We start from the raw sequence: 27920 nt of genomic DNA on the forward strand, positions 1-27920 counted from the left end.
ATTCCTCTTCATCCTCAAATAAATTAAAGTTCAAGTGGGAAGATAGAACAGTCATCCATGAAACTCTGAGAGTAATACAAGGGCATATACCATTGTCCCTCCATATCCATAGGGCACTGGTTCCAGGACCCCCTGCTGATGGCAAAACCCGCATATATTCAAGTCTCCCAGTTGGCCCTGTGGAACTACCTATATGAAACAATGGCCCATATATGCAGGTTTTGCATCCCATGAATACTGTATTTTTGACCCCATTTGGTTGAAGAAAACCTGTGTAAGTGGGCCCATGCAGTTCAAAATCCATGTTGTTCAGGGGTCAACTGCATTCTTCTCGTTGTTGTTGTTTTTCCAGAGACAGGGTCTCATTATGTCGCCCAGGCTTCAGTGCAGTAGGGTAATCATAGCTTACTGCACACAGGCTCAAACTCCTGGGCTCAAGCAATCCTCCCGCTTCAGCCTCCCAAGTAGCTGGTACTTCAGTCACATGCCACTGCATCCAGCTAATTATTTTTATTTTTTGTAGCGATAAGGTCTCACTTTTTTACCCAGGATGTTCTTTAATATAAAATGGTTCAAGGTAAATGCTGTAAAAGGGAAAGTAACAAGCAGGCTGGGGTAGACAGCGAGGGCTTCTTGGAGGAAGGAGAAGGTGTGCCAGGCACATCAAGTCTGAATGGTGGGAAAAATCCAGATGGAGAGGGCTATCTGGCAGAGTTTGGGGCTGCAGAGTTGGAGCCATGGAGAAAAGCATGTGGAGCAGAGAGCACTCCATATATACGGAGAGCAGAAACTGGAGGGGAGCCGCACGGAGAAGTCACAGGAGCCAAGGGAGGGGCAGAGTAAGAGTGGTTGGCACTGCTCATATCCCCAGTGCCTGCGACAAAGGGGCCTTGGGACTTAACTGGACTGTTCAGCAGTGCCCAATGCTCCCAAGAGCCCAAGGGGAAGGAAGGCTATGGTAAGAGGCAGCGGGAGGGACCTTCGGATAGGAAGACAGACTGCCAATATTTCTTCACCTTCTTTACATGATGCCACTCTGCCCCCAGGAGAAGAATTTAATTGGATTTAAATCAACTTTATTAAATTAATATTTAATTTCTTTCATTAGAAATAAGGAATAAGGGCTAGGCACAGTGGCTCATGCCTGTAATGCCAACATTTTGAGAGGCCAAGACAGGCAGATTGCTTGAGCCCAGGAGTTCAAGACCAGCCTGGACAACATAGGAAGACCTCGTCTCTACAAAAATAAAAATAAAAATAGAAAATTAGCTAGGCGTGGTGGCACACACCTGTAGTCTCAGCTACTTGAAAAGATGAGGTGGGAGATCACCTGAGCCAGGGGAAGTTGAGGCTGCAGTGAGCCATCGTTGTGCCATTGCACTCCAACCTGGGCAACAGAGTGAGACTCTGTCTCAAAAAAAAAAAAAAAAAAAAGGAATAAGATTTGTCAGGTCGAGTGTAGCTCTAGAGTACCACAAACCATTGTAATATCTAAAATATTTTCACTCCTCGAAGAAACAGTTTTTGCCCCCTTGGGGGCAATTATGCCCAAGTTGAGAGTGCATAGACTCAACTGTGCCCAGGTCTGTCTCTGCATGGGGGCCACCGTGACACCCAGAGCCTGACAGCTGCCCCCAACCATGGCCTGGGCTCTTCCCTCGCTCATCTCCCTCACTAGCCTGGGTAGTTGCTGTGCAGAGGCAGAAGGCACAGGTTTGGACACCCCCAGGTTTTCCCCACTCCACGTACCATGTATCTGGAAGAAAAGCCACTGGGTGTACTAGCAAATAAATCCCTGCGGGCCTCAGAGAGGAACAAATCCCCAGCTCCACATCTGGGGCCGGTCCCTGTGTGGAAGCCATTGAATCTCTTCCTATGATGCCATTCTTTGAACACTTACTGTGCTGATCCATTCACGGCTTATCTCCTGCAAGTTGCACAGTGACCCTGAGTGGGTGGAACTTTCATTATCCCTGTTTTATAGATAGGAAACTGAGGTGAAGGGGAGCAAGTAGCTCACCAGGGGTCAGAGCATGTAGGTGGCTGAATATGGATTCCAGTCCAGGCCTGTCTGACTTCCCACTTGAGGGATAATGGACTTTGTCTTCCTTTCCTCATTTTCTCAGCCCTTTCTCTTTCTGTCTAACTTCCAGTGACTGTTTTGACTTCCCGGGAAGGACATAGGTCTGGAAGCAATTCTGTTGGGGTCAGAGATACATGGGGAGAGCTGCAGAGCCCAGGATGCCTATCCAAGATTGACAGGGAAGGGGGACATTTCAAATGACCAGGACCCACCCTGGGTTATTATGTCTTAACACCTCTGAGGGGCCCGGGCCTGAAGCCACTGTCCGCCCTGAACGAGGGCCTCTCCTGCCCAGAGTGAGCAAATAGAGAGGAGGAAATCTGGGCAGGGCCTTCTCAGAGGCCCAGGAAGGGGAAGGTGCCTTCTCCACACCCTGGACAGGGTCTGCATCCAGAAGCCCTAGCCATGGTTGCCAGGACCAGACCCTCCACGAGGGCCTATCACACACACCCGTGGAGCCCTTGCCAAGAAGGCCTTATGGCCCCCAGAGACCTGACTATCACCAAAGGCAAACCACACTGTCTCTATTCTCTCAGAGTGTGGATTCACAAAGCCCTCTGCACTCCAGACCCAGTGAAGGAACCAAAAACTGTAGATGAGGATGTTTCTAGAAGGGGGCTTCTCCTAAAACATAAAGGGTCTGGCAGTTACCATCTGCAAAGTGGTAGGTTTCCCTACAAAGCAGGCTTTCTGAAGATAGCATCTGAGGAGGTCCTGGAAGAAAGGCCATCAGGACCTCAGGATAACCTGGCTCCAGCCAGCAGTGAGAAGAAAGCAATGACTAGAAGTTAAAGTGGTCGAACCCAATTCTAGGCAGATCCCAAAGAGGAGTAGCTTGAAGGCCAGCTTGGGGACAGGAAAATGTGGGAGGAGAGTAGCTTTCTCGACTTCTGCTCCACCCTTTTCTACTCTCTACAGCTAACCCCATCTGGTTTCCAGATAACTCTCCAAGGTATGACCAGCAAGCCCCTAGTGAAGTCAGAAGAAGGGTTTGACCATCAGCCGAGAAGCCCACCATGGGCCTGAACAGTTTTGCTGGGCCCTCCTCCAGGCAAACTACAAGGTTAGAGGTGCTTGGGTCAGAGCTGTTTGAGGCCTGTCACCCCCACAAAAAAATAGCAGTTTCTTCAGTTGACAGGCCAGTGGAGCCACTCAGGGAAGCTAGAGATCTCAGATGTTTTAAGAATCTAAGAATCAGCAAATCATAATGGGTTCTGGGCCTTCTTAGAGTAACAGGAGAAAATGATAGGGAGTAGGGGACAGCCCCTCACACAGACACTCAGGCTCCAAGAGGGTTATGGTCCACAATGCCCATGTCAAAGAGAATCGGGGAGGGGACCCTTTAATAAAAGTATTTAATTTGTTGCAGGGAGTGTTTGCTTTATTGAGTTAGGAGATTAACAGAGTGAAAATCTCAAATCCGCAAGGAATTTTCTCTGGCGGTGCTTTGTCGGGAGTTATTAGTTTGGGGGATGTTTCAGGCCCTTGGAGGAGTCACTCTTGGAGGGATTTAAATGGCTTTTTGAGCTCTGCTGAGCCTTGCACCATGCACATAATGGGGACTGTGTGTGCAGCGTCATTTCTAATGTGATCAATGCTGGTAGGTCAGGCTGTTAATAAGATAGATTTTTATTAACTCTGTCTCTAGCATTCCCATGAGGGAAATGCAGCTGGCTGTTTGCTGATAATGACCTTGCCTGAAGGGAGGGCTGGATCAGATTGGGTGGGGGCGACCACCTGACTGTGAGCAAACTATTTACCCAGAATTCCATCCTCTCTCATGCCCACCTCTGCCTGACTGCAAGTGGAGGGCTGGGAAGGAGAATGACCTGGGTTGGAACCCACCCAAGTGTGGAGGGCCCTTTGGGGTTACTCAGAAATAACCAGAGCTTAGCGCCTCCCAAGAGCTGTGAAAGCAAATTCTAAATCCAAGCTGCTTCTGGTCTCAACTCAGAGCAGACCATAAACACGAACCTGCCAGAAGATTCTTATGAGACACATGCTCTGAGAACGTTCCTGCAGTGACCGGGAAGGGCAGGAGAAGTGGGTCAGTTGTTGGGTCAAACCAGATCAGTATGTTTTCAAAAGCCCTGAATGGTTCTATGTACATAGGCAGGGATGCTCTCACTCCATACAGGATGGAGAAAGCTGAACTTTCTGTTTCAACCCTGAAATCACCCTCATTAAGATCCTGTATAGTCCAGGCACAGTGGCTCGTGCCTGTAATCCCAGCACTTTGGGAGGCTGAAGCAGGTGGATCACCTGAGGTCAGGAGTTCAAGACCAGCCTGGCCAATATAGTGAAACCCCATCTCTACTAAAAATACAAAAAAATTAGCCAGGCGTGGTGGTGGGTGCCTGTAATCCCAGCTACTCAGGAGGCTGAGGCAGGAGAATTGCTTGAACCTGGGAGGCAGAGGTTGCAGGGAGCCGAGATTGTGCCATTGCACTCCAGCCTGGGCAACAAGAGTGAAACTCTGTCTCAATAAAAAAAAAAAAAAATCCTGTATAATGCCCTCTTAACATCATTTCCCATCTTAGTGTGGGGTAGTAGGCATCCCCAGCCCTCTGGTCTCACCACCCATCTGGAATCAACCTTCCAGTGGAGCCAGAGCTGCCCACTCAGTTTAAAGGAGAGTAAGATGCTGAGCTCCCAGTGCAGAAATCAACAAACTTGGTTCATTCATCAACTAATATTTATTATCTGCAAGCCCTGAGCCTGCTAGAGGTATAAAAATGGAACATGGCAGATGCTGCCCCTGCTCTCTTGGGCTTTCAGTCTAATTGGACACTGAGGCAAATAAGGGGGCATTTGGTAATGGGGGCACTGTGAAAGCAGAGCATAGGGGCATCTAATCCAGGCAGGAGGGGTCAAGGAAGGCTTCTAGGAGGAAGAGATGTTCACATTGAGACCTGAAGGATGGGTCAGAGTTAGCCAGGAGAGGGTAGGGAAGGGGGAAGAGGCCTCTGGAATAGGGCAAACAGACACATAGAGGAAAAGGCACAGGTTCCCTGTGGCTGGACTATAGAATAGGAGGCAGGGAATGGCAGGGCTGATGATGCAGATTCTATGCCAGCCATGTTGCAGTGTTGGAACTTGGTGCTGAGAGCTTCGGAGGACCACAGAAGGGTTCTAGGTGGGAAAAGGACAGAATCGTGCATATCCTTAAGAGAGTTCATCTCACTTTAGTGTGGAGAATGGATAAAAGGGGGCAAGACTTGGCTAGTTAAGAGGCTGGTCCAAGGGAGAGATGCTGGCAGTAGGGATAGAGAGAAGGGGTAGATTGAGACAAAATTTAAAAGGTACAATTGACAGGACTTGATAACAGATGGCACGTGGGGACAGATAGTCAGGGAGACACCCAGAATTCCAACCTGAGCTAGTGAGTACCTCATGGTAGCAGCTTAGAAAACACAAATGTAGTAGTAAAGTTTTATTTCATTGGATATTTTTAAATTTTGTTTTGGGGGCAGTTGATAATGAGTTCCATTTTGGACAGGTTCTATTTGAGGAAACTCCAAGTGGAGATGTCCAGGGGTCATCATGTGGCCACCGTGTCTGGAGTTCAGTAGAGAAGCATAAATTTGTGAGGCATCAGCATCTAGGTGGAAATCAAGCCCACAGAAAAGGATAAGGTTGCCCCTGAGGTCTGTGAAGTGAGAAGAGAGCCCAGAACAGAGTCCTTAGGAACTTCAGTATTTGCAGGATGGGCAGAGGAAGAGGAACCCACGAAAGAGACTGAGAAGGGGCAACCAGGAGGTTAGGAGGGGAATGGAAGGAGGGCTTTGTCCTGGAAATCAAGGGCTGAGAGACATTCAAGATGAAGGGAGGGGATAACAAGTACCGCAAGAACTGAAGCGCATCCACAGGATGGACCTACTCCCGCAGTCTGAGGAGGGGTAGGGCAGAAGCCAGAGGGCAGTAAGTGGAGAAGAGTTAAAAGTAAAAAGCTGGGTTCACTTGACAGTTCTTCCAAGATGCTTGTCCATGAAGGGCAGGAGTGAAGGAAGCCTCTTAAGGGGAACATGGGCCAAGGGAGATCCTTTTGTTTTTGAGGGTCAGCGAAGTCTGAGCATGTCATAGGTTTACAAGAAGTGTCCAGGGAAAAGAGAGTGATTTAAAGGGAAAAGAAGCTGAGGGAGGCTGCTGGATGGAGCAAGGCGGCCCTGGGCACAGGTGGAGGGGCTCCTAGCAGGGAGTTGAGGGAATTCCAGGCCGGTCTCTGGTTTGAGGAGACAGGTGGGGTGGAAAAGCGACTGTAGGAGCTGCAGATGGCTGATATACATGAGCCAGGTAAGCAGCTGCAGGCTAGCAGCCATCGCTCTCTTGTTTTATTGCAGTGGAGTCATGCATGGAGATTTATGGTCAGATGAAGATTTTTAAGGTTGTTTGACTTCCACCTTCTGCTGATCTAGTGTTCTGAATAATTATACTCTTTGTCATTATCCAGCTGCTTTTATGTCCAGTATCTAACTTGGTCCTTCCCTCTCTCTATGCTAGTCCAACACTGACACTTGAGGCTTATGTTGGTGAAGTAGGAAAAAGGGATTTTTATATGAATCAGAACCTGGATCAAGCCCCAGGTAAAAGGTTCCCTGAAGTCTCAGAGGCCCTGGGTTCCATCCAGTGCTCTCACAGCTGGCAGTGTAACACAGAATGAGGGCTATGCTAGGGGCTTTCATCCCTCAGGGACTTAGGATAACTTACAGTTATCCCAGGGTGGAGCTGCAAAAGAGACCTTCAAAGTCCTGCAATCAGACAGGGGAAGCACAAGTCCACACCCATGGGGACAGCCAGGCAGTGACACAAGGCCATCATGTGGTTGACCCAGGATAGTACAATCAGATTAGTTGGCCAATGAGTGAGATTGGAAGGCTAATTAAGTGAGGAGAGATGGGAGGGACTGGATCCGCACTCAGGAAGCTCTTCCCAGATAGGGCACAACTGGCTGGCAGCTCCTCAGAACCCTTGGAGCTGGTCTGCAGGAGCAAACACCTCCCCCAACCAAAGTCATCCCTGGATAGCTCACTCAGTTGCAGCTGTCAGAAGGGGAATAACCCCACCGTCAGACCACCTTCATGTCAAAACCCCTACTTGATTTACCTATTCATGTATATTTTTATATATCCAAATATATATTTAAACTTTTTATTATGAAAAATTTCAAACACAAAAAGTAGAGAGAATGGTCCCCATCACCCAGCTTCATCAAAGTTTCATATTTATCTATCTCCACCACTTTTTTTGTTTGCTTTTGGGGATTTTTTTGTTGTTGTTTGCTTTTGCTGGGGTATTTTAAAGGCAATCCTGAATGTTGTAAACATTTCAGTACACATCTTTGTGAATTAGACTTTATTGTAAACACAATGCCGTTACATTTCCTAATAAAATTGAGAAAAATTCCTTACTATAATTGGTTATCTAGTCTAGATTCAGTTTCTCTTACTGTCTCAAAAATATCATATTTCTGTTGGTTTATACAACTTAGAATCAAAACAAGATCTACACGTTGATTTTGGTGGTTATATCTCCTGTCTTGTTAGGATCACAGCCATCAGACTCCAGAGATGCCAAAGGAAGAGTCCTGCCTAAAAGCCCTTTGGCAACAGTACTTTATTTTTTTTTTAATTTTTCAGTCTCTGAGACGGAGTCTCGCTCTGTCACCCATGCTGGAGTGCAGTGGCACAATATCAGCTCACTGCAACCTACGCCTCCTGGGTTCAAGCGATTCTCCTGCCTCAGCCTCCCGAGTAGCTGGGATTACAGGAGCCCACCACCATGCCTGACTAGTTTTTGCATTTTTAGTAGAGATAGAGTCTCACCATGTTGCCAGGCTGTTCTCAAACTCCTGGCCTCAGGTGATCCACCCGCCTCAGCCTCCCAAAGTGCTGGGATTACAGGCGTGAGCCACTGCTCCTGGCCGGCAGCAGTACTTTACACGAGAGTCAAGAGCCCCCCACCCAGCATCTCCATCTCTGGCTCCCACAACCTAATCTTGAGTGAGCTGTTGGGGACTGTTTGCGATGCCCAAGGGGAGAGAAATGCCACTGTCATCATCAGGAGGTTTGGGGCTACAAGTAACAGAAACCCACTCAGGCTAACTCATACAAATGGAGGGAGCATCACTGGGACACTGGGATGACTTCATAGTCCCCAGGGGCATGATATCTCAAGGGCTGGGTCTGGGAAGCTGGCCTGTCCTCTTTCTCTCTGCTTCTGGTCTCTGCTTCTCTCAGGGCATCTTCTTTACTCTTCTGCAACCAGCTTCTTCTGCTTGTCCCTGCCTTTGGCCAATCCTCAGCTTCCATGTTCACATCCACCCTACTCAAGGGACCATCCCACAGCAATTCCAAATTCTTCATGGAGAATCTGATCTGTCCAACTTTGATTGCCCTATCACTGGGACCCAGATCAGAGGTATGAGGAGGTATGGGGAGGACTCGCTATATCCTAGAGAGCACATCCCCATGGAAGACAGGGAGAGCAGACACCCCAAATATGTCTTTCATACCTGTAGTAATGAATATGTCTTTCATACCTGTAGTAATGAAGATATACACTTAACGTAAGCAATCCTTTGGCCACAGTTCTGCCTCTAATACCAACCAGAACTTTCAGAATTCTTCAAGTTGCCTATGAGAGTATAGGTGGTGCAATTTTACAAACTCAAACTCATCTTCCTCTTGAAGGAGAGAGAGACCACACCCCATCTCTGTCCATGGAGATCTGCTGATGTAACTGCAGCACTACATCAATCCCTAGAGCAGTGGAAAGGTGGAAGCTCTAACTTCTGAGTCTAGGAGAGCTTTGGAGAGGTTGTTTTATCCACACCTTTCTTCTTTCATTCCAAAAATAGTTGAGGGGATGTTGTGTTAGGTCCTGTGGGAGAATTAAAATGAGTAAAATATGAATGTGTTCTTAAAGAGCTTATGATCTAGTACAGGTATCAGCAAACATGTTCAGTTAATGGCCAGACAGAAAATATTTTAGGCTTTTTGTGCACAGATGATCTCTTCCCCTGTCCTTTTATTTCCCCTCCTCTCCCCTCCTCTTCTCCCATCCTGTGGTTTGAGCATTGGAAGCCTTGACTGTACCTGGTAGCTAGCGCCATGATGCTTTCTCCTGCTCTTATTAATTGAACAGCAATGTCCTCTAATTATATCTCTGACCGAGTTACTAGGCACAGAAAAGGCCTCAGTTCTGGCCCTGCTTTGTGTGACAGAGAGCTGCTTTCTGTGACAAGTGACATTTCAAGGTTCCTTTTAGCTACATTCCAGTCAGGAGCGGGGCACCTGGTGCCCACCCTGGCATGCAGAGTTGGGGGTCTACACCCAGGCTTGGGCAAAATCCCTAAAAGTTAAAGCTTTGCTGGATAATGAAGGAGAACGTGGAGATTTTCTTTCCACTTGACCTGCTTCCCCAACTCTAATTCCCCACTTTTTGAAGCCAACCATGGTACACAGTTCACTTTGCAATGAGTTGTTTGGGATTACACATGAATCTTATTATCAGGCTTTTTAAAGTTTTTAAACTTGGCTTTGACCAGAGGCTTTTTACAGAGGCCATTCCTTTATTCATTCTGGAGAATGTTTAAGGATTTTATTATGGAAAATTCAAATTTATACAAAAGTAGTATATAGCAGAATGAACCCCCACCTGCCCATCACCCAGCTTCAACAGTTAACAGCTAACTCATAGCAATTCTTGTTTCTCTGTCCCCCACCTACTACCCCAGACACACAGACACACATGCTAGATCAGGTTGACACAAATCCCAGACACCACATCATTCCATCTGTAAATATTTCATTATGTCTCTAAAAGATAAGGCCTCTTTCTTTCTTTTTAGAGATAGGGTCTTTCTCTGTCACTTAAGCTTCATTGCAGTGGTGCGATCACAGCTCACTGCAGCCTCAAACTCCTGGACTTAATCCTCCTACCTCAGCCTCCTGAGTAGCTGGGACTACAGGCATATGCCACCACACCTGGCTAATTATTTTATTTTTTGTATAGTGGAGTCTTGCTTTGTTTCCCAGGCAGGTCTCAAGCAATCCTCCCACCTCAGCCTCCCAGAGCGCTGGGATTACAAGTGTGAGCCACCATGCCCGGCTTCTGAGTATTTTTAAATATACTTAAACAAAATGGGTTTTAAGCTTTTTTTCCCCAGTCATTTCCTCATAGCGAGATCTCACCCAAAGTGATCAGTGAGGTCTTGCTACCCTCAAGCAGAAGGGAGCAAGCATTTAATGCAATTGATCTGGGCAGGAGACCATAAGGGGACACCAGAGAGGAAGAAATGGCACCTGTCTTCAAAAAGCTTAATGTATATTTGGCATTTGTTATATACCAAAACAATCATAAAACATGATTGGCTACAATTAATTATTAATTTAGGCACTGAGCCTGAATTAATTAATTATTTTAGGCTCTGAGCCTAAGAAGTTAGAAACTTTACCTAGGATAGTCTGGAGCACAGAGTTGCCTGGATCCCACCCGTTTTTATTCTGATGTCAACTGGTCTAGGATATGACTGAGACATGAAGATTTTAAAGGCATCTAGGGTATTCCTATATGCAAGCAAGCTTAAGAATCACTGTCCTAGAACAGTGGTTCCTAAAGTGCTTCAGGTTGAGAACCATCCTAGGGTGTTATAGGAGAAATAAGCAGAATAACTGGCAGAGGCTTTGTGGAGGAAGGGGCATTCTCGCTGGGCAGTGGAAAACAGAGAGGAAAGAGGACATTCTACATGATCTCAGAGGTGATCTGCAGACCAGCAGCATGAGCACACCTAGGAGCTTATTAGAAATGTAGAATCTTTGACCTCATTCCAGACCTGCTCAATGAGGATCTGCATTTTGACAAGATCCCCATGCACATTAGAGTTTGAGGCACACTGGTGTAGTAGAATATGTACTGTAAATGGACTTCAGTTATAAAATCAGAGAAACTAAAGCATAGCATGACTGTGCTAGAAAGGAGACCCTTTCAGCTGGTGTTCTTGGAGCCATTCTAAGGGAAAGAGGCCATGTCCTGCTGTATGAGAATCAGACCCATGTGAGCTACGTTTGCCTGCGTTGGGACCCCATATAAGTTGAACTATCCCTAAGTCACACCATTCTATGTACCTACAGAGCAGGGGCTCCTGAACCCACAGGGTGCAGTCAGATAACCCGGGAGTTTCCATGGCAGGGTCACCCTCCTGGTGGGGTAACCATCCAGGCATTGGTTTTTGTTTTGTTTTGTTTTGTTTTGTTTTGAGACGGAGTCTTGCTCTGTCATCCAGGTTGGAGTGCAGTGGCATGATCTCTGCTCACTGCAAGCTCCGCCTCCCGGGTTCACGCCATTCTCCTGCCTCAGCCTCCTGAGTAGCTGGGACTACAAGCGCCTGCCACCACGCCTGGCTAATTTTTTGTATTTTTAGTAGAGACAGGGTTTCACCATGTTAGCCAGGATGGTCTCGATCTCCTGACCTTGTGATCCGCCTGCCTCTGCCTCCCAAAGTGCTGGGATTACAGACATGAGCCACCGCGCCCAGCCCCAGGCATTGGTATTTTTATAAATCTCTCCAAGTTATTCTAATGGACAGCCAAGGTTGAAAACCACTGCTATGGATCTTTGGTCCTCCATGTTTCCTTTTCCATTCAAGGTGAAAGTGAGCTAAATTTCTAGCTGTAGCTATTGAAAACACAAAATTAAGTTCCAGGTAGCAAGCTTAATGGTTTAACATCTGGATTCCCAAAATAGTTATAGAAGGGACTAGAGCAGTGTCCCTAGTTAAATGGTCTCATATTCCGGAATTTCTTAAATCAAATTTTCTGGATTCTGGTAGCAGAGTCTAGTTCTGGCATTGGCTTAAAATTGGAGACAAGTAATTTAGTGTTTCTGCAGGCTGTTCTCATGTGGGTTATCGCCCTTGTCTGTGTGTCTATGGGGTTAATGTTTGGTGTATGCCTAACACAGTACAAATAGTTGAAGTCCTGAGAGGTGGAGAGGACTGCATGTCTTTGCTATCTGCTATCTGGAGTTAGTAGAGGATGTTTCAAAGAGGAAGCATTGCTCTTATCACTCCTTCAGGTGGAGTTGCATTTGTATGGGCAGAAGACTGAAGAATGGGATGTCAGGGGAGAGAGCTGCCTGAGACTGTCTGGCCTAGGATGTTTGTGAGACAGTGAAGACAGCAACCCACTCAACTGGCCCCGTGCACTGGGCCACATCACACCTTTAGGTGGGTGGGTAAGACCATGGAGTAGCAAAAGAGTCTTTGGGAGCAGGGTGACAGTTCAGTTTATCTTTTGTATTATTTTTGAGAAAAAAAAAACAATAAAAGGCAATCTGAATAGGAGGTCGATCCTCAGGAAGAAAAGTTGAGCATCCTCTCAACTAAAACATTTGGACTGGCCGGGCGCGGTGGCTCACGCCTGTAATCCCAGCACTTTTAGAGGCGGAGGTGGGTGGACCACCTGAGGTCAGGAATTTGAGACCAGCCTGACCAACATAATGAAACCCTGTCTCTACTAAAAAACAAACAAACAAACAAACAAACAAACAAACAGCCGGGCCTGGTGGCAGGCACCTGTAATCCCAGCTACTCAGGAGGCTGAAACAGGAGATCACTTGAACCACGGAGGCAGAGGTTGCAGTGAGCCAAGCTTGCACCATTGCACTCCAGCCTGGGCGATGAGAGTGAAACTCCGTCTCAAAAAAAAAAATTTTGAACTTATCCTTTGGTCTATTCCTTGTAAACTCTTATGTTAATATACCTTTTAGAAACATCTTACTTTCGATATCACATAGTCTTGGATCTGCCATAATTTAAATGATATTTCCCAAACAGATTTCTCCACGAAAAGGTCAGCTACAACTTGTCTGCCTGGTCTCTGGCTCCAGCCCCCATGTTTCAGGTCTTCACCTGCCAGTCCTTCTCTAATTAGATCTCCCCATTCTGTGTCCATCTGATTCCCCAGGATCCCACCAGGTGCCTGGTTAACTTGTCTCAAATAAATGTATGGAATGAAGGTGTTAAACATTGATAATGCAAAATATACAGTTACGTGAAGAGGAAATCTGATGAAGGAAAAGATGTTCAATCTCACTAGTAATCAGAAGACTGCAAATGTGAGATAATTTTTCAATTACCAAATGAACAAAGGTGAAAAAGAATGAAAATACCAAAGTCTGGGAGACTTTAGGGAAATGTAAGATCTCATTGGTGGCAGTGGGCACTGACATAAGCTTTCTGGAAAACAGTTTGGTAATGCTTCTTATAAATGTAAAAATGTGCAGACACAGTAATTCCACTTCTGAGAGTTTATCCTAAAGAAATTGTGGAGCAGGGACCAAGGATGTTCCAACCAGCCTTAATTAATAATAAAGAATAATTAGAAATAATCTGAATGTCCACCAGTTGAAAACTGTTCCTATCAATTATGGTACGTTCAGACAGTGGAATACTAGAAGGACTTCAGAATGATGTTAATACTAATAGAGATGAAAGGATGTCCATTAGATACTATACCCTTAAGGTCCTTGTGGTGCCATTAATGTACAGTTAATGCAAACACAGGCATATGTGCCTGCATGCACGAGGAGATCTAGAATGGCAGTTACCAAAATATCAACCATCAAGACATCAGTATGATGCCTCCTGGTTGGAGGAGCTTTGAATGACTTTGCTTTCTTCTTTTTTTATTGTTCCTAAAATTATAAAAGTAATATTCTTTATTTTTAACTTAATAGCTAACATTAACAGAGTGTATCTTGTGTGCTAGGCACTGCTCTAATTGCTGTACATTATTATTACTGAAGAAATCAAAGGTGATGAGAGATTAAGTAACTTACTCGAGATTTTCAGCTAGTAAATGATGGAGCTGTTATTCAAAACCTAATAGTGTTGCTTCATAGACTGTGCTCTTTTTTAAAAAAAAAATGTAGACGGACTCTCACTCTGTCACCCAGGCTGGAGTGCAGTGGTGCCATCTCGGCTCACTGCAACCTCTGCCTTCCAGGCTCAAGTGATCCTCCCACCTCAGCCTCCCAAGAAGCTGGGACCACAGCTGTGTGCCACCATGCCCAGCTAATTTTTTGGGTTTTTTGGTAGAGTCAGGGTTTCACCATGTTGCCCAGGCTGGTCTCAAACTCCTGAGCACAGGCGATCCACCCACCTGGGCCTCCCAAAGTGCTGGAATCACAGGCGTGAGCCACCTCACCCAGCCTAACCAGACTGCACTCTTGCTACACTAATTCGCCCCAATAAAGTGAAAGTCTTAAATCCCGCCCCAACAATAATCCTACTCCTCTACTCAAAGTAATCATTGTTAACCATTTGACATGGGTCCCTCCAAAACTTTTGCTTTCTCCAGACACATGTGTGCACACACACAAGTGTGTTTTTCTTTTTTATAAAATGGGATGGTAGTGTCCGTCCTGTCAGTATGTGAGTTCACCCACATATTTTTTATTTATTTCTGGGGGATATTCCACAACATGGACATACAGAATTGATGTAATCATGCTTCTACTGAAAACCTGGTGGTTTCCAGTTCTTTGGCCTAACAGACAAAGCTTCATCGAGCGTCCTTGTATACATATTACAGGGTGTGGCAGTGTAATTATATTCCTGTGATCGTTTTCTAGAAATGGAACCACTGGGTCAAAAGGCATGCTCACTGAATGTTGAAACAGGCTGCCCACACCAGGAAGGCTGTGTCATTACACCTGCAGCAGATGAGAGGCCACCTCCCCATGTTTTCACTGACACAGGAAGTTGTCAATCTTTTTAACTTTTGCCGGTATTAAAAAATGAAGAATGTTATTTCATTTGTAGTAATTTAAAAGTCCATGATTACTGGTAAAGTTGAGCATCTTTTCATATGTTTATTGGCCATCTTCATTTCTTCTCAGGATTGTTTACTTTCTATTGGATAATTTGAATTAATTGGTTAATTTCTTATTAATTCAAAGGAGCATTGTTATAAATATTAGTATTTTGATGCTTTCTTTGTTGCAGATATTTTTCTCAGTACATTACTTTTCTTTGAACTTGATTTATATGTTATTTTACTATATAGAAGTTTTCATTTATTTTAGTTTTGTGCAATCAAATCTGTCCATTTTTTTCCTTTATGGTTTTATACCTTGTTTAGGAAGTCTTTCTCCACAATATTCTCCAAGAATATAATAATACTCTCCTATATTCTCTTCTAGTATATTTGCATTTTTGCTTATAGATTTATTTTTACGTTTAGACTTTAATCTATGAAGAATTTAGTATTGTGTTTGGTGAAAAGTAGGGATTTAACTTTCTATTTTTAGGTTGGTTGTCTTTTAAACAACTCCTTCATCAAAATCCTAATTCCGTGACTGGGCGTGATGGCTCACGACTGTGATTCTAGAACTTTGGGAGGCCAAGGTGGGCTGATCGCTTAAGCCCAGGAGTTCAAGACCAGCCTGGGCAACATGATGAAACCCCATCTCTACAAAAAATACAAAAATTAGCCAAGCGTGATGGTGCATGCATGTAGTCCCAGCTACTTGGGAGGCTGAGTTGGGAAGATCACCTGAGCACAGGTGGTCGAGGCTGCAGTGAGCCGAAATCATGCCACTGCACTCCAGCCTGGGGGAGACTCTGTCTCAAAAAAACCAACAAAAAACCTGAATTCCCATGGATATACAGGTCTGTTTCTGGACTCTTGTGCCACTGATCCCTTGTCTATATCTGGCCTGGAATCACACTGCTTTAATTACTGAAGCTTCTCCGCAAGTTTCTATATGTGCTAAGGCATGCCCCATCCCCATTTCTCTTCATTTTTGAACTTTCCTCAACCATTCTCCTACATTTACCTTTTTTAGAGGAACTTTAGAATTAGATAGTCATGGTCCAAAAGTCCTCCCTTGGGATTTCAGTTGCAATAGATTGGAGCTACCCATGCATTTGTGGTTGACATCTTACAAAGGGGAGCTAGGTGTCTCTGGCCAGGACTCCTTGCTCCCCTGGCACTATCTGAGGCCTTTCTACTTGAACACCCAGCCCATGATTCCAAGTCTTCTAGAAAGGACAGATCCCTACACATCCTTGGTTTAATTTCTTTCCTTCCCTGGATGGCATGTGAATTTTTACCTGAACTTTCAGAGGCAAAAAGAGTGAAAAGCATGGAAACCTCAGACCTTGCAGGGGAACTCAGGGTGAAATACTTTTCGTCAGGGAACATTTTTCCTGCTCCCAGCAAACCACACTGAACACTCATGTGTGAACAGCCTGAGATAATCAGGTTCCAGTTGAGGCTTTTTAAAAAAACAGCTTTATTGTTCTAGAATAACTTAAAATTCTCTAATTGTAAGTGTACTGGTAAATGATTTTTAGAAAATGTATGGAATTGTGCAACTGTCACCATAATCAAATTTTAGAACATTTCCATCACTCCCAGAAGATCCCTCATGCCCCTGTATACTTCTCTGGATGCCACTTTCCTTCACATGACAGTATCAGGAGGAGTGGGGGACAAATGAGGGGATCCCCAAGAGATCCTCTGCCTGTGAGTCTAGGACCAACACCACAACCACATACACAGCATGAACCCACATGACACCCCTCTTTTGGGAAGACCCAGGTGAGGCCTCCTCCTGAGGGCCCTGGCCACACTGAGCCCCATCCTTACCCTTCCAGGTGGATAAAGTTTGAAGAAAAGGTAGAGGAAGGCGGCGAACGCTGGAGCAAGCCCCACGTGTCCACACTATCCCTGCACAGCCTCTTCGAGCTCCGTACCTGCCTGCAGACGGGGACGGTGCTGCTGGATTTGGACAGTGGCTCCTTACCACAGATCATAGGTGAGGCAGGGGCCACTGTGTGCATCTCTCCTGTGGTCCCTGCAAACCAGGGCAGCTCCCCCGACCTCATGCCTTCCCTCAAGTCTGTGTGACGGCCCGTCTCTGACACCTGATTCTGCAGAGACCAGCTTTGACTCTGTTGCTCCCAGGGCAGGATCATAGTCACTCCAAGTTTCAGTGCCATGTAGACCTCCAGTAGAGAGGAAAAGACCATCCTCCAAAATGCCATCCAGAAATGTGGTAAAAGGGGAGAGGGCCTCTTGCATAGTCAGAGATACCTCTTGCCATGACAACCTGTTTCTTTTCAGGGTAAAATGGGTCATCATTCATCTTTAGGAAATTAGCTGTCATTTAGTGGTGTGTCGAAGGGAGAAGTTGGCTTGCCTTAACACCCCTAAAAATTTTTGTGAGTTTTGTTCTGGCACATTGGATTTTGCCAGAAGTATTTTGCCCAAAATACTTTTCTAAAAAGAGTTCACTTTAGGACTAAAACCATTGAACACAGTACTTTTGTGCCTCCTGAGGCAGTTTCATATGTACTGTTTATTTCACTTTTCATAAGAACATTGACAGAAAGAGCAGAGACACACACACACACACACACACACACACACACGTGCCCTTGAACAGGAGGAGGCCAAGAGTTGGTGATGTGCCCAGTTTTCCACAGCTAGTGGCAAAGCCAGGAGTACTTCCACACCCCCTCTGCCACATTTAATCCCACTAATAACAGGTGAAACTGAAGACTTCCATACCCTGGAGCTGTTCTGTCCCACAGGGATGAGATGTGTATGTTTTCCACACAGACGATGTCATTGAGAAGCAGATTGAGGATGGTCTCCTGCGGCCAGAGCTCCGGGAGAGGGTCAGTTACGTCCTCCTGAGGAGGCACCGCCACCAAACCAAGAAGCCCATCCACCGCTCCTTAGCTGACATTGGGAAGTCAGTCTCCACCACAAGTGAGTCAGGCCTTACGCTGGTAGGCATGGGACATGCAGGGCCAGTATCAGGCCCTGGTACCCGGGTGAGCCCACCTTAGGGGCTGGGAGTTTCTGGAGAAATTCTGATGTTCTGGGGATCCCTCAGCCTCCTTCTCTGGCAGGCCTGTGGGGACCCCAGCCACACTCCCGTGTTGTTCCCACCACCAGAGCAGAACAATTTCTAGGGAGAGAGTTGGTTCCCAGCCAGGGCTGCACGTGGCAGATCACTTTGGGGCTTGAGATGTGTCCTAATGCCTGGGCCCCACCTTGGAGAGTTGGAGTCAATTGTTCTGGGGTATGGCCTAGAAAAAGAGAGGTTAGAATGCACCCCAAGAGATTCTTATGTCACACAGCATTGGGAAATGCTGGTAGAGATGGCTTGCTAAGGAAAGGACCCAAAAGTTTCACATCAAACCCCCTAGAGAGGTCAAGAGCCTCAGCAGAAAATGGAACACATCAGGGTGGTAGAAGGGGCTGGGCTTATCTCAAGAGTGCCAGGGCTTGTAGATCTGGTGGCTGATGTCACTCTGATTAGCAGGACCTGGGGCCATTTAGAGAGAGTGGCTTGTTCCATGTACACATCTCAAATCTCCAACATTCCACTATCAATATCCCAGCCTAGATGCCCAGGGACACTAGCCCTACTGAGCCTGTCAGACAAACACAGTAACCAGAGCAAAGTTGCTACATTAAAAACATTGAGGAACCTCTTTAAATGAATTACTTAAAAATGGGAAGTGGGCCGGACATGGTGGCCCACACCTGTAATCCCAGCACTTTGAGAGTCCAAGGTGGGTGGATTGCTTGAGCTCAGGAGTTTGCGACCAGCCTGGGTGACATGGCATAAACCCCATCTCTACAAGAAATACATAAACCTCATGGCTTAAACCCCATGGCATAAACCCCGCCTTACAAAAAATTAGCCAAGCGTGGTGGCACACACCTGTAGTCCCAGCTAATCAGGAGGCTGAGGTGGGAGGATCGCTTGAACCCAGGAGACGGAGGTTGCAGTGAGCAGAGATCGTGCCATTGCACTCCAGCCTGGGCAACAGAGCAAGTCCTTGTCTCAAAAAATCGCTCCCAAACAACGGGAAGTGTTTAACATACCATAATAGCAACAGATACATACTCAGCACGTAACTATGTTCTGGGCACTATTCTGAGTGCTCTTCCTGTTTTAACTCACTTCATCCTCACAAAAATGCTGTGGCATGTAGGTACGGTTCTTGTCTCCATTTTACAGATGAGACGCCTGAGGCACAGAGAGTTTAAGTAACTTGCCTAAGGTCACAAAGCCATTAAGTGGTGGAATCAGGGATGAACCCAAGCAGTCTACTACACCTTGTGCCCATTTAATGAACTGTGTATCTCTCTCACTTTCAACAGTACAGATATTCTCTCTCATCTTGTTCTTTTTTTTTTTTTTGAGACGGAGTCTCACTCTGTCACCCAGGCTGGAGTGCAATGGCGCGATCTCAGCTCACTGCAAACTCTGCCTCCTGGATTCAAGTGATTCTCCTGCCTCAGCCTCCCAAGTAGCTGGGATTACAGGTGCCCACCACCATGCCTGGCTATTTTTTGTATTTTAGTAGATACAGGGTTTCACCATGTTGGCCAGGCTGGTCTCAAACTCCTGACCTCAGGTGATCCACCCACCTCAGCCTCCCAAAGTGCTGGGATTACAGGCGTGAGCCATCGTGCCCAGCCTGTAATCTTGTTCAGACTATTGACTTGCTTAAATTTAAAAAAAAAGAATTTCTTCCCAGAAGGGGAAGAGACATGTCTTGCCACCCAGTTTTATTTAGTTAAAGTGAACTAACCCAAGAGGCTTCGCTACACCAGCAAGGCTGTCGAAGCCAAGTCCCTTCTGATTCTCCTCCCAGATCGCAGTCCTGCCCGGAGCCCTGGTGCTGGCCCGAGTCTACACCACTCCACGGAAGACCTGCGGATGCGGCAGAGTGCAAATTACGGACGTCTGTGTGAGTGTGTGCTCTGCCGCTCTGTGGCAGCTTTATTCAGGCTGTGGCAGCTGTGACATGGCCACATTGCCATAGGTGGGGGAGACAAAGCCCAGGATCTGCCAAGAATTCTCAGGGCATGCATCAGGAGGAGCCTAACTTTCACTCTAAACCCAGGCTGCTCTCAGGGCCTCATTTACTGCCATAATATTCAAGTCATTCCTCTGAAAAATGAGGCTGTCAGTCACATCCTGGTGTAATCAATACCCACTCCCATATTCTAGGTGTTTTTATCTTAGTCTGTATCTTCATCTTCATCAAACTGACATTAACCCTGTTTTTTGGTGAAAAGCTTTCCTGGAAATGGAATCAAAAACAGGCAAGGTCCTTTCCTTCAGTTCAGTCAGGCAGTGTTCCCATCACTGGGTGGCAGTCTCATGCCACCATGGAGAAGAAATGTGGGCAGAGTCACGGCCCCTTTTTTCTGGGAATGGCTGGTAGGGGGCGGGGTGTGGGTTTGAGGTGAGAGGTGACAGACAGGTTTTACATGCACCTCATCAGGGATACACAGACAGGCGAGCTGGGGGAAAGAAAGGAGCGAACTTAGAAAGTGAAGTGAAAAAGAAAAAGCAGTGAAGGACTATTTTCCTTCAGGTACTTTTACTAAAATGCCAAGATGTTAACAAGTTCAGCCCAGTGCTGTACCCCTGTCCAGGCCCAAGGAGTGACTTGGGGGCAATGCAGCCCCTGCCCATGGCCTTGGGCACAGCAGGCATTTGCTGCAGTCTTCTCTCTCTGTCCTGATGACCCAAGTCCTCTTAGTCTCCCCAGCCTTGTTATGCCACATAGGGATGCCCAGTGGCAGTGTTCAGTGGGTACAGAGTGGCTTTGGGAAGACCTTCCACTCAGTTATCATTGTATATGAGGTCACCTCCCTACTGACACTGCTTAGGGCTGGGAACCACTGGGACAAGAGGCACGAATGGATGATTGCAGCTTTGTGTGAACCAGGTCATATTCAAGGTGGGCACCCGCCATGAGGTGGCCCAGCATGCAGAACACAGCGCACAGGGGAAGGATCAGAGAGGAGGAGACACTGACTGAGTCTTGGAGCATAAATAGAAGTTTTCCAGGAGCAAGGAGGAGGAAGAGGGGGTTCTAAACAAACGAAACAAATAGGAGGTTGGGGGATGGAAGAGAAGGAGCTGGAGCTACGAAAATAAAAACATTGGTCCAGTTCACAGGAAGTGCAGGAGTTAAAGGGAAGAGAGGGTCAAATCAAAGAGGGCCTTGTGCACCCAGCAAAAGAACCCGGGTTTTATTCTGAAGATAATGGGAACCCCTGGGAAGCTTGAAGCAGGAGCATGCTGTGATCGGATTTCTGTCTGAGTAGGAATAATCTAGAAGGGGCAACATTGGAAGGCAGAGACTGAGCCTGCATTCCAGAATGGAGAGGAAGGGACAGAGGTGGAATTGAAGGACTGGTGGGAAGTAGGAGGTGAGGAAGAGGGAGGGCCCAAGGCTGCTCCTAGATTTCTGTCTAAAGGGCTGGTGGATGGGAGGGAGGGTCATTGAGTGGAATGTGTCCATGAGGAAAGTGATTTAGGGGCAGGTAAAGAGTTGCATTTGAGGTGCCAGAGGGGACTGCTCCAAGGAGTCTGCAGCTCAGAAGAGGAGTCAGACTAAAGATCCATCCTGGGCATCCTCAGCCCAAATGGGTGTTGGAAACAACAGGAGTGGGAGCGATTGACCAGCGGAGAGGCTGAGGCACCTGGAGGGGATGAGAGCAAAGACAAGGCCCTGGGATGTCCAAGCAGGAGAGGATCCTGGGACAGAAATGAGAGGAGGAGAGCCAAGAGGAGCAGCATTCTGGACACCAGGAGTGGCACAGGCCAATAGCCGAGACACGATAGGTCTGAGGGTGTCCACCAGATTGGGCTAGTGGGAGAGGAGAGCTGGCTTTCTCTCTCTTAACAGAGGAAGGAACTACTGGGCAGTTCAAATAATTGGCTATCACTGTTCTCATGGGAAGCCCAACTTCCTTCCCTCTGCCAGCCTAAATCCCCAGCCCATGTTTGAAGACTCTCACCGGTCATGGAGGACAGAGGTGAAACTGCTCCCCCTCCAGCAAATTCCAAGCTAAGTGACACATGGAACCTCACCTAATAATGCGTCTGTGTCCCTCCTCCTATCCGGGTCTGGTGCAGAGCCACACCCAGAGTAGACAGCCAGGTGACATCCAAGACGTTGGGGTGGAGGAGTAGAGACTAGAGTGTGGTAGATTGAGGAGGGAGAAGGAAACAGTGGAAACTGGAGTCTTAACACCTCTTTCAGGAAAGCAGCCATTGAACCGAAGGAAAGTGAGAGGATGCTAGTTTAAGGGGACTGCAGGATTAAGGGGGAGGGAGTTTGCTTTGGTTATGAACATGGGAGAGGTACATGAGTAGGGCCCATAGGAAAGGGACCTACAAGAGCCTGGCTTCCCCTGATGGATCTTCTTTTCCTTTTCTCCTAGGTCATGCCCAGAGCAGAAGCATGAATGACATTTCTCTCACCCCAAACACAGACCAGGTAGTAAAACCCCTGCACTTAGCTGCAATGGAGGGCCAGGGCAGGAAAAAGTCTTTGGTTTCAGGAGCAAGGATCCCCTATGGGCAGAATTCCACTCCTACGAAGGAGTGGGAGTTCCAGGAAGATCCCCAGTGGGGACTCTGGGCTGCCTGGGGGACTTTGCCAAGGCCACTAGTCGGGGAATGACGGAGTCCCAGATGCTGGCTCTGTGTCAGGCCCTGGGGGTGTGGGACAGAGAACATGATTAAATGAGGCGCCAGCTGTCCTTGAGCTTGGGATTTGTTGGAGAGAGAAGACCAGCACACATGGCTTCATCTATCCTGTGATCCACAAGCACCTTTAAAGATGGGATAGGGATTGGGGCTGGCAGAGAGACAGAAAAGAATCTCCCTGTGGCGAGAACAGTGGTAGTTAATTAATTAGACTGTCCAATAGTGCATCTTCTTCCTGTGGTCTCCCATGAGCTGGGCTGAAACCCTCTTGATGAGATCAGAATTCTGCAAACAAATTGGGTCCAGTTCTAAGGCCCACAGCCCCAGAATCCTGTGACTGTGCCCCTTGGGGAAGCCCAGAGGAGGCCCCCTTAATTCCAACTCCTGCATACCTCAAGGACAGGAGGCCCCATGGTCCCCTTGTCTATCTCCCCAGGAGTAGGAAGAAAGATGACAAAGGAAACCTGAGACTTGGCAAGGAGCCTTCAGGAGCTTGGGTGACCCCCAGGCCTTCCAGCCACCCCTAAGTTTGGTGGAAGGCAAAAACAAAGTCAGCCCCTCATGTCAGTGTCCCGGGCACAAATAAATTAATAACAACAGTAATAAAATCAATCAATATTTAAGGCCCACACCACATGCACTACACTGTGCCAGGCATTTTCTGTGAATCACAAAGGTACTATTTTCATTCCCATTTTACTCATGAGAGAACACTGAGGCTTACAGCAGTTAAATAACACACTCAAGTCTATACAGCTGAAAGACAGAACTTTGATTTGACCTAGGCAGTCTAACTCTAGAGCCCTTAATTTGGAAGTAATTTAGGAACTAGTCAGTATTCTGGAACATTATTTGGAGAGGAAAACCACTTTTACTCATGCATACAGACAGTGCAACTGTGATAAGAAAGCATTACCTAGTAAAAGTTTTTTATAACCTGTTTTAATGAATGTGTGAGTGGTAATAATAACACTAGCTGTCCCTTTCACCAGACAGTGCTTTCTTGATTTGGGGATTGGAACCCATCACCTAGTGCCAGCATCTAGTTCTCCTTGCTGATACTTGATGCTGCTTCTCGGTATTTGCAGCATCAGTGGTCTCTGCTATTGGGCGCTCTTCAGGTGCAAGCCCAGAGGCATTTGCTCTGCAGGCTCTTTCTTCATCATTGGTTTGTGCAAAGCTAAACTCCATGCCTGCCCTCAGCTGGCAGATTCCCAGTGAACAGAGAGTAGATTCAGACAGCATCATTGTGCTGCAGTGACTCTGCAGTGCAGAGCCAGATTGGAGTCCCCAAGGGTTCAGGAAGTAGAGTCAGCAGGGCCCTGGTTATACAAGCCCACATCCAGGCTTTGGGCAAGCCAGGGTTGGTTGGAACACTAGCATGCTCCCATTTCTGGGATGCCACAACCCTGGCCTTCTTACCAAACATGTCACAACGTGTAAGGAAGGACCAACTCCCTGGTTCAATTTCTCTTATCTTCTGTATTACAAGTGGGTTGGTTGGATGGCCAGGTGTGGTGGCGCATACCTGTAATTCCAGCAGTTTGGGAGGCTGAGGCTGATGGATCACTCGAGGCCAGGAGTTTGAGACCAGCCTGGCCAACATGGAGAAACCCTATCTCGATCAAAAATACAAGAATTAGCCGGGCGTGGTGGCACATGCCTGTAGTCCCAGGCATGTGCCAGACAGGCACGAGAACTGCTTGAACCCAGGAGGAGGAGGTTGCAGTGAGCCAAGATGGTGCCACTGCACTCCAGCCTTTATGACAGAGTGAGACTCTTGTCTCAAAACAAATCAAAACAACAACAAAAACAAGTGGGTTTGTTGGGACACGCTGAAGCATTGCTGCTTCCAAAGCCTCTTTCTCCAGGGTGCTCCTGCCCAGCCCGTATCTCCTCCCCTTCCCTGGACCCCCTCCCTGCCTGATGCTCGGAGACGGTGGCTGCCCTGTTACACCCAGCCCTCCACCCTGAAGAACGCTGCTTAGTAATCAGCTGACCATGCCTGAGACAAAGGGACTTTTTGAGTCTTGGGGACTCCGGTGTTCCTGTCAATTCCTGCTTTTTCTCACTATGTTAGGATCCTTGGGGCTGCTGATGGTTGCCCAGGTGGTTGTGGAGGGTTATTTTTTTTTGTCTGATTGGATTTAAACGATTATAAGGGTAGTGCCATTGCTCACGAGCCCCTCCTCGTGCTGGTAGGCCACCCAGCCCGGTGTGTGTGATGCCCCCACATGAGTCGAATTGGGAAACAGCTGTGGGGACAAAATGGCAGGACCTGTTGACCATATCCATGCCCATAGCTGACCCCTCCACAGGGACAGGAAGAGGCACAAGGAACCTGTGTCTTCACTGAGGCTGTGAGAAACAGGCCTGTGCCCGCGGGAAAGACTGCAGTAGAAGGGGGATTGGTAGGAAAATTGTGATGTTCACAGGCGCTCTCTTCAGAGCTGTCCTCTACTCCCAGGCTCTTTCCCACTGTGTCAGCGACCGTGGACTGCACCCAGCCCTGCCGCTACCCCAACTGCTCCCCTCCGTCTTCCGACAAAATTATCTCTGTCTCTTGTCTGTCCATGCCCTTGCTGCCCAGAGGGAAAGCAATCTGAAAAAGGAATTCATTCTTAGACGTTAAGGACTAAGAAGAGCTTGAAAGTAACCATCCCTGGGGTATCTTCAGCATAAAAGAGGACTCAGGAAGTTATAAACGCAGAGAGTGGGAATACATTTGGGTGGAGGGCTTGTCTCCAATACCTCTCACATCAGACCCCACTGGCTCTGCCTGTGTGACCTTCCTCCCATGAAGTGACACTAGCCAGAGAGACTGGAGAGAGGCCACCTTGATAGTATCTGCTGGAAAATTCCAGAAGTGATGAATTTCCTGGGAGGTCCCCTGGGGGTAATGTGGGGGCATGGAAGTCTCCCACAGACTTGGAGACTGGTCCAGGAATTCCTGTGAGCCAGGAAGCTGGTGGCAAAGGGAAAATAAGGCCTGTTTACTCTGACCATCAGAACAGGCCTCCTCCTCCCCACAGCTACCAAAAGTGAAGGTGGAGAGGGGAGGTCTGGGTGGCTGAGGTAGAAGCACTGAGACTCCCATCTGCTCAGCCTGAAGGAGGCCATCCAGGCCTGATGTCCGGCAACCCCGGGGCTCTTCTCTGACCCCTCAACCCACATCTCAGTGGAGCCGTTTTCATCTGTCAAGGAATGTCTTAGTCAAGGAAAGTCGTTGCCAGTTCCTTCCCATCTACAAGGCTTAATGGTGCCTGGGGTTAACCTACATTCAGTCTCCCCATCTGCAGAATCGGAGGAGTACTTATTTATTCTTTCAGTCTCTTGGCAACATTGGGAGAATTTTTTTCAAGTTAGGCCTCAAAAAAGTCTGAAGGGGAGTGAGGGAGTGAGAGCAGGTGGGAGTCTCCTTGGCTATCTCGTTTCCCCTCCCTGTCCAGCGGAAAAACAAATTCATGAAGAAGATCCCCAAGGACTCAGAAGCGTCCAACGTGCTCGTGGGCGAGGTGGACTTCCTAGACCAGCCATTCATCGCGTTCGTGCGCCTCATCCAGTCGGCCATGCTGGGAGGAGTGACCGAGGTGCCTGTCCCCACCAGGTGAGAGCCATTGAAACCTGTCCCCACGCCACTCTCAGGGAGCCAGTCAGCAGTGCAGTCAGCAAGCAGTGCTGTTGACTGTTAGTGCTCTCAAAGGCACCTCTAAACGTGGAGGCTGCTGGGAAGGGAAATCTTCTGACTAGGGAAGAGTTTTAGAGTTTATTAAAAATAATAACAAAAGAGGCCAGGTGCAGTGGCTCACGCCTGTAATCCCAGCACTTTGGGATGCCAAGGTGAGCAGATCATGAGGTCAGGAGTTCGAGACCAGCCTGGCCAACAAGGTGAAACCCCGTCTCTACTGAAAATACAAAAAAATTAGCCAGGTGTGGTGGTACGCGCCTGTAATCCCAGCTACTCGGGAGGCTGAGGCAGGAGAATCACTTGAACCCGGGAGGCAGAGGTTGCAGTGAGCCGAGATCGTGCTATTGCACCCCAGCCTGGGCAACAGAGCAAGACTGCGTCTCAGAAAAAAAATAAAAATAATAAATAATAAAAGAGAAGGAGGCAACAACTGGGAGAGAAGTTGTCAGGTAAGCTTGGGCAGCAAGACAAAGGTGAGGATGCTCAAGGGGGAGCCTCATGGGAGGGGAAGAGGAAACGTTCCTCCAAAGCAAACATAGGGTTCCATGGAGGGAAGTAAAAAAGTTAAGAATGGGCCCAGCGCAGTGGCTTATTCCTCTAATCCCAGCACTCTGGGAGGCCAAGGCGGGTGAATTGCTCGAGCCCAGGAGTTGGAGACCAGCCTGGGCAGCATGGTGAAACCCTGTATCTACTGAAAATACAAAAAATTAGCCGGGCTTGGTGGTACACGCCTGTAGTCCCAGCTACTCAGGAGGCTGAGGTGGGAGGATCACTTGAGCCTAGGAGGTGGAGGTTGCAGTGAGCCAAGATTGCACCACTGCACTCCATCCAGCCTGGGTGATGGAGCAAGACCCTGTCTCAAAAAAAAAAAAAAAAATGCATACTGTTCAGGGCCAAAGAATTCTCTTCACTTCTATTTTTCCTTCTCACTTTCATGCTCCTCTTCCTTAATCTTCTCTGTCTCCTCCTCCATCTTCTTTGCAGATTTCTGTTTATACTACTGGGACCTTCTGGGAGAGCAAAATCCTACAATGAAATTGGCCGTGCCATTGCAACCCTCATGGTAGATGATGTAAGTGGTAACCAGAAGCTTGTACTCCTGAATTTTACAGCTCCTGCACCAAGCACTCCACCTTCATTCATTAACTTATCCAGCCAGCACATTTGAGCACCTACTGTGTACCAGGCACTACATAGGATGCTAAAGATTATGAGAATCAGGGAATAGTCATTGTCCTTTAGGAGAACCAATCAAGTGTGAGGGACAGATTGATAATTATAAAACTAACCATGTGCTAGCTGCCCAGGGGGTCAAGGAGGGCTTCACAGATGAGGGGGCTTTAAAGCTAAGGAGGAGCAGGAGGAAGGTAGACCCAGCACCAGGCTGTGAGGCAAGCATTCCAAACAAAGGAAATGGATCAGGCTCAGAGAAGCTGGATGGAGGTGGTTTGATATAGGCTCAGTGTAAGAGCTTCAAGGGCAGGAGGTAACACTGGAGAGGTGAGCCAGAGACTACACAGAGCCTGTAAGCAGAGCTGAGTCACACTCTGTCCCCAGAGTGATGGGGAGCCTAGAGGACTTTAACTCTTTTCCCGTTTGTGCCAA

The 27920-nt window shown here is 47.4% G+C and overlaps 1 protein-coding gene across 1 annotated transcript in view; it reads left to right on the plus strand.

Moving 5' to 3' along the window:
• The window catches only part of SLC4A5 (solute carrier family 4 member 5), a 119429-nt gene that overhangs the window by 53315 nt on the left and 38194 nt on the right, over nt 1–27920 (plus strand). The window contains exons 5-10 of the mRNA XM_055107783.1: nt 16746–16906; nt 17713–17865; nt 19770–19865; nt 22360–22415; nt 26077–26234; nt 27300–27387. Coding sequence (XP_054963758.1) covers nt 16746–16906; nt 17713–17865; nt 19770–19865; nt 22360–22415; nt 26077–26234; nt 27300–27387 — 712 coding nt within the window. The remainder of the gene's footprint in view (nt 1–16745; nt 16907–17712; nt 17866–19769; nt 19866–22359; nt 22416–26076; nt 26235–27299; nt 27388–27920) is intronic.

Source organism: Pan paniscus, chromosome 12, assembly GCF_029289425.2.
Source record: "Pan paniscus chromosome 12, NHGRI_mPanPan1-v2.0_pri, whole genome shotgun sequence".
NCBI lineage: Eukaryota > Metazoa > Chordata > Mammalia > Primates > Hominidae > Pan > Pan paniscus.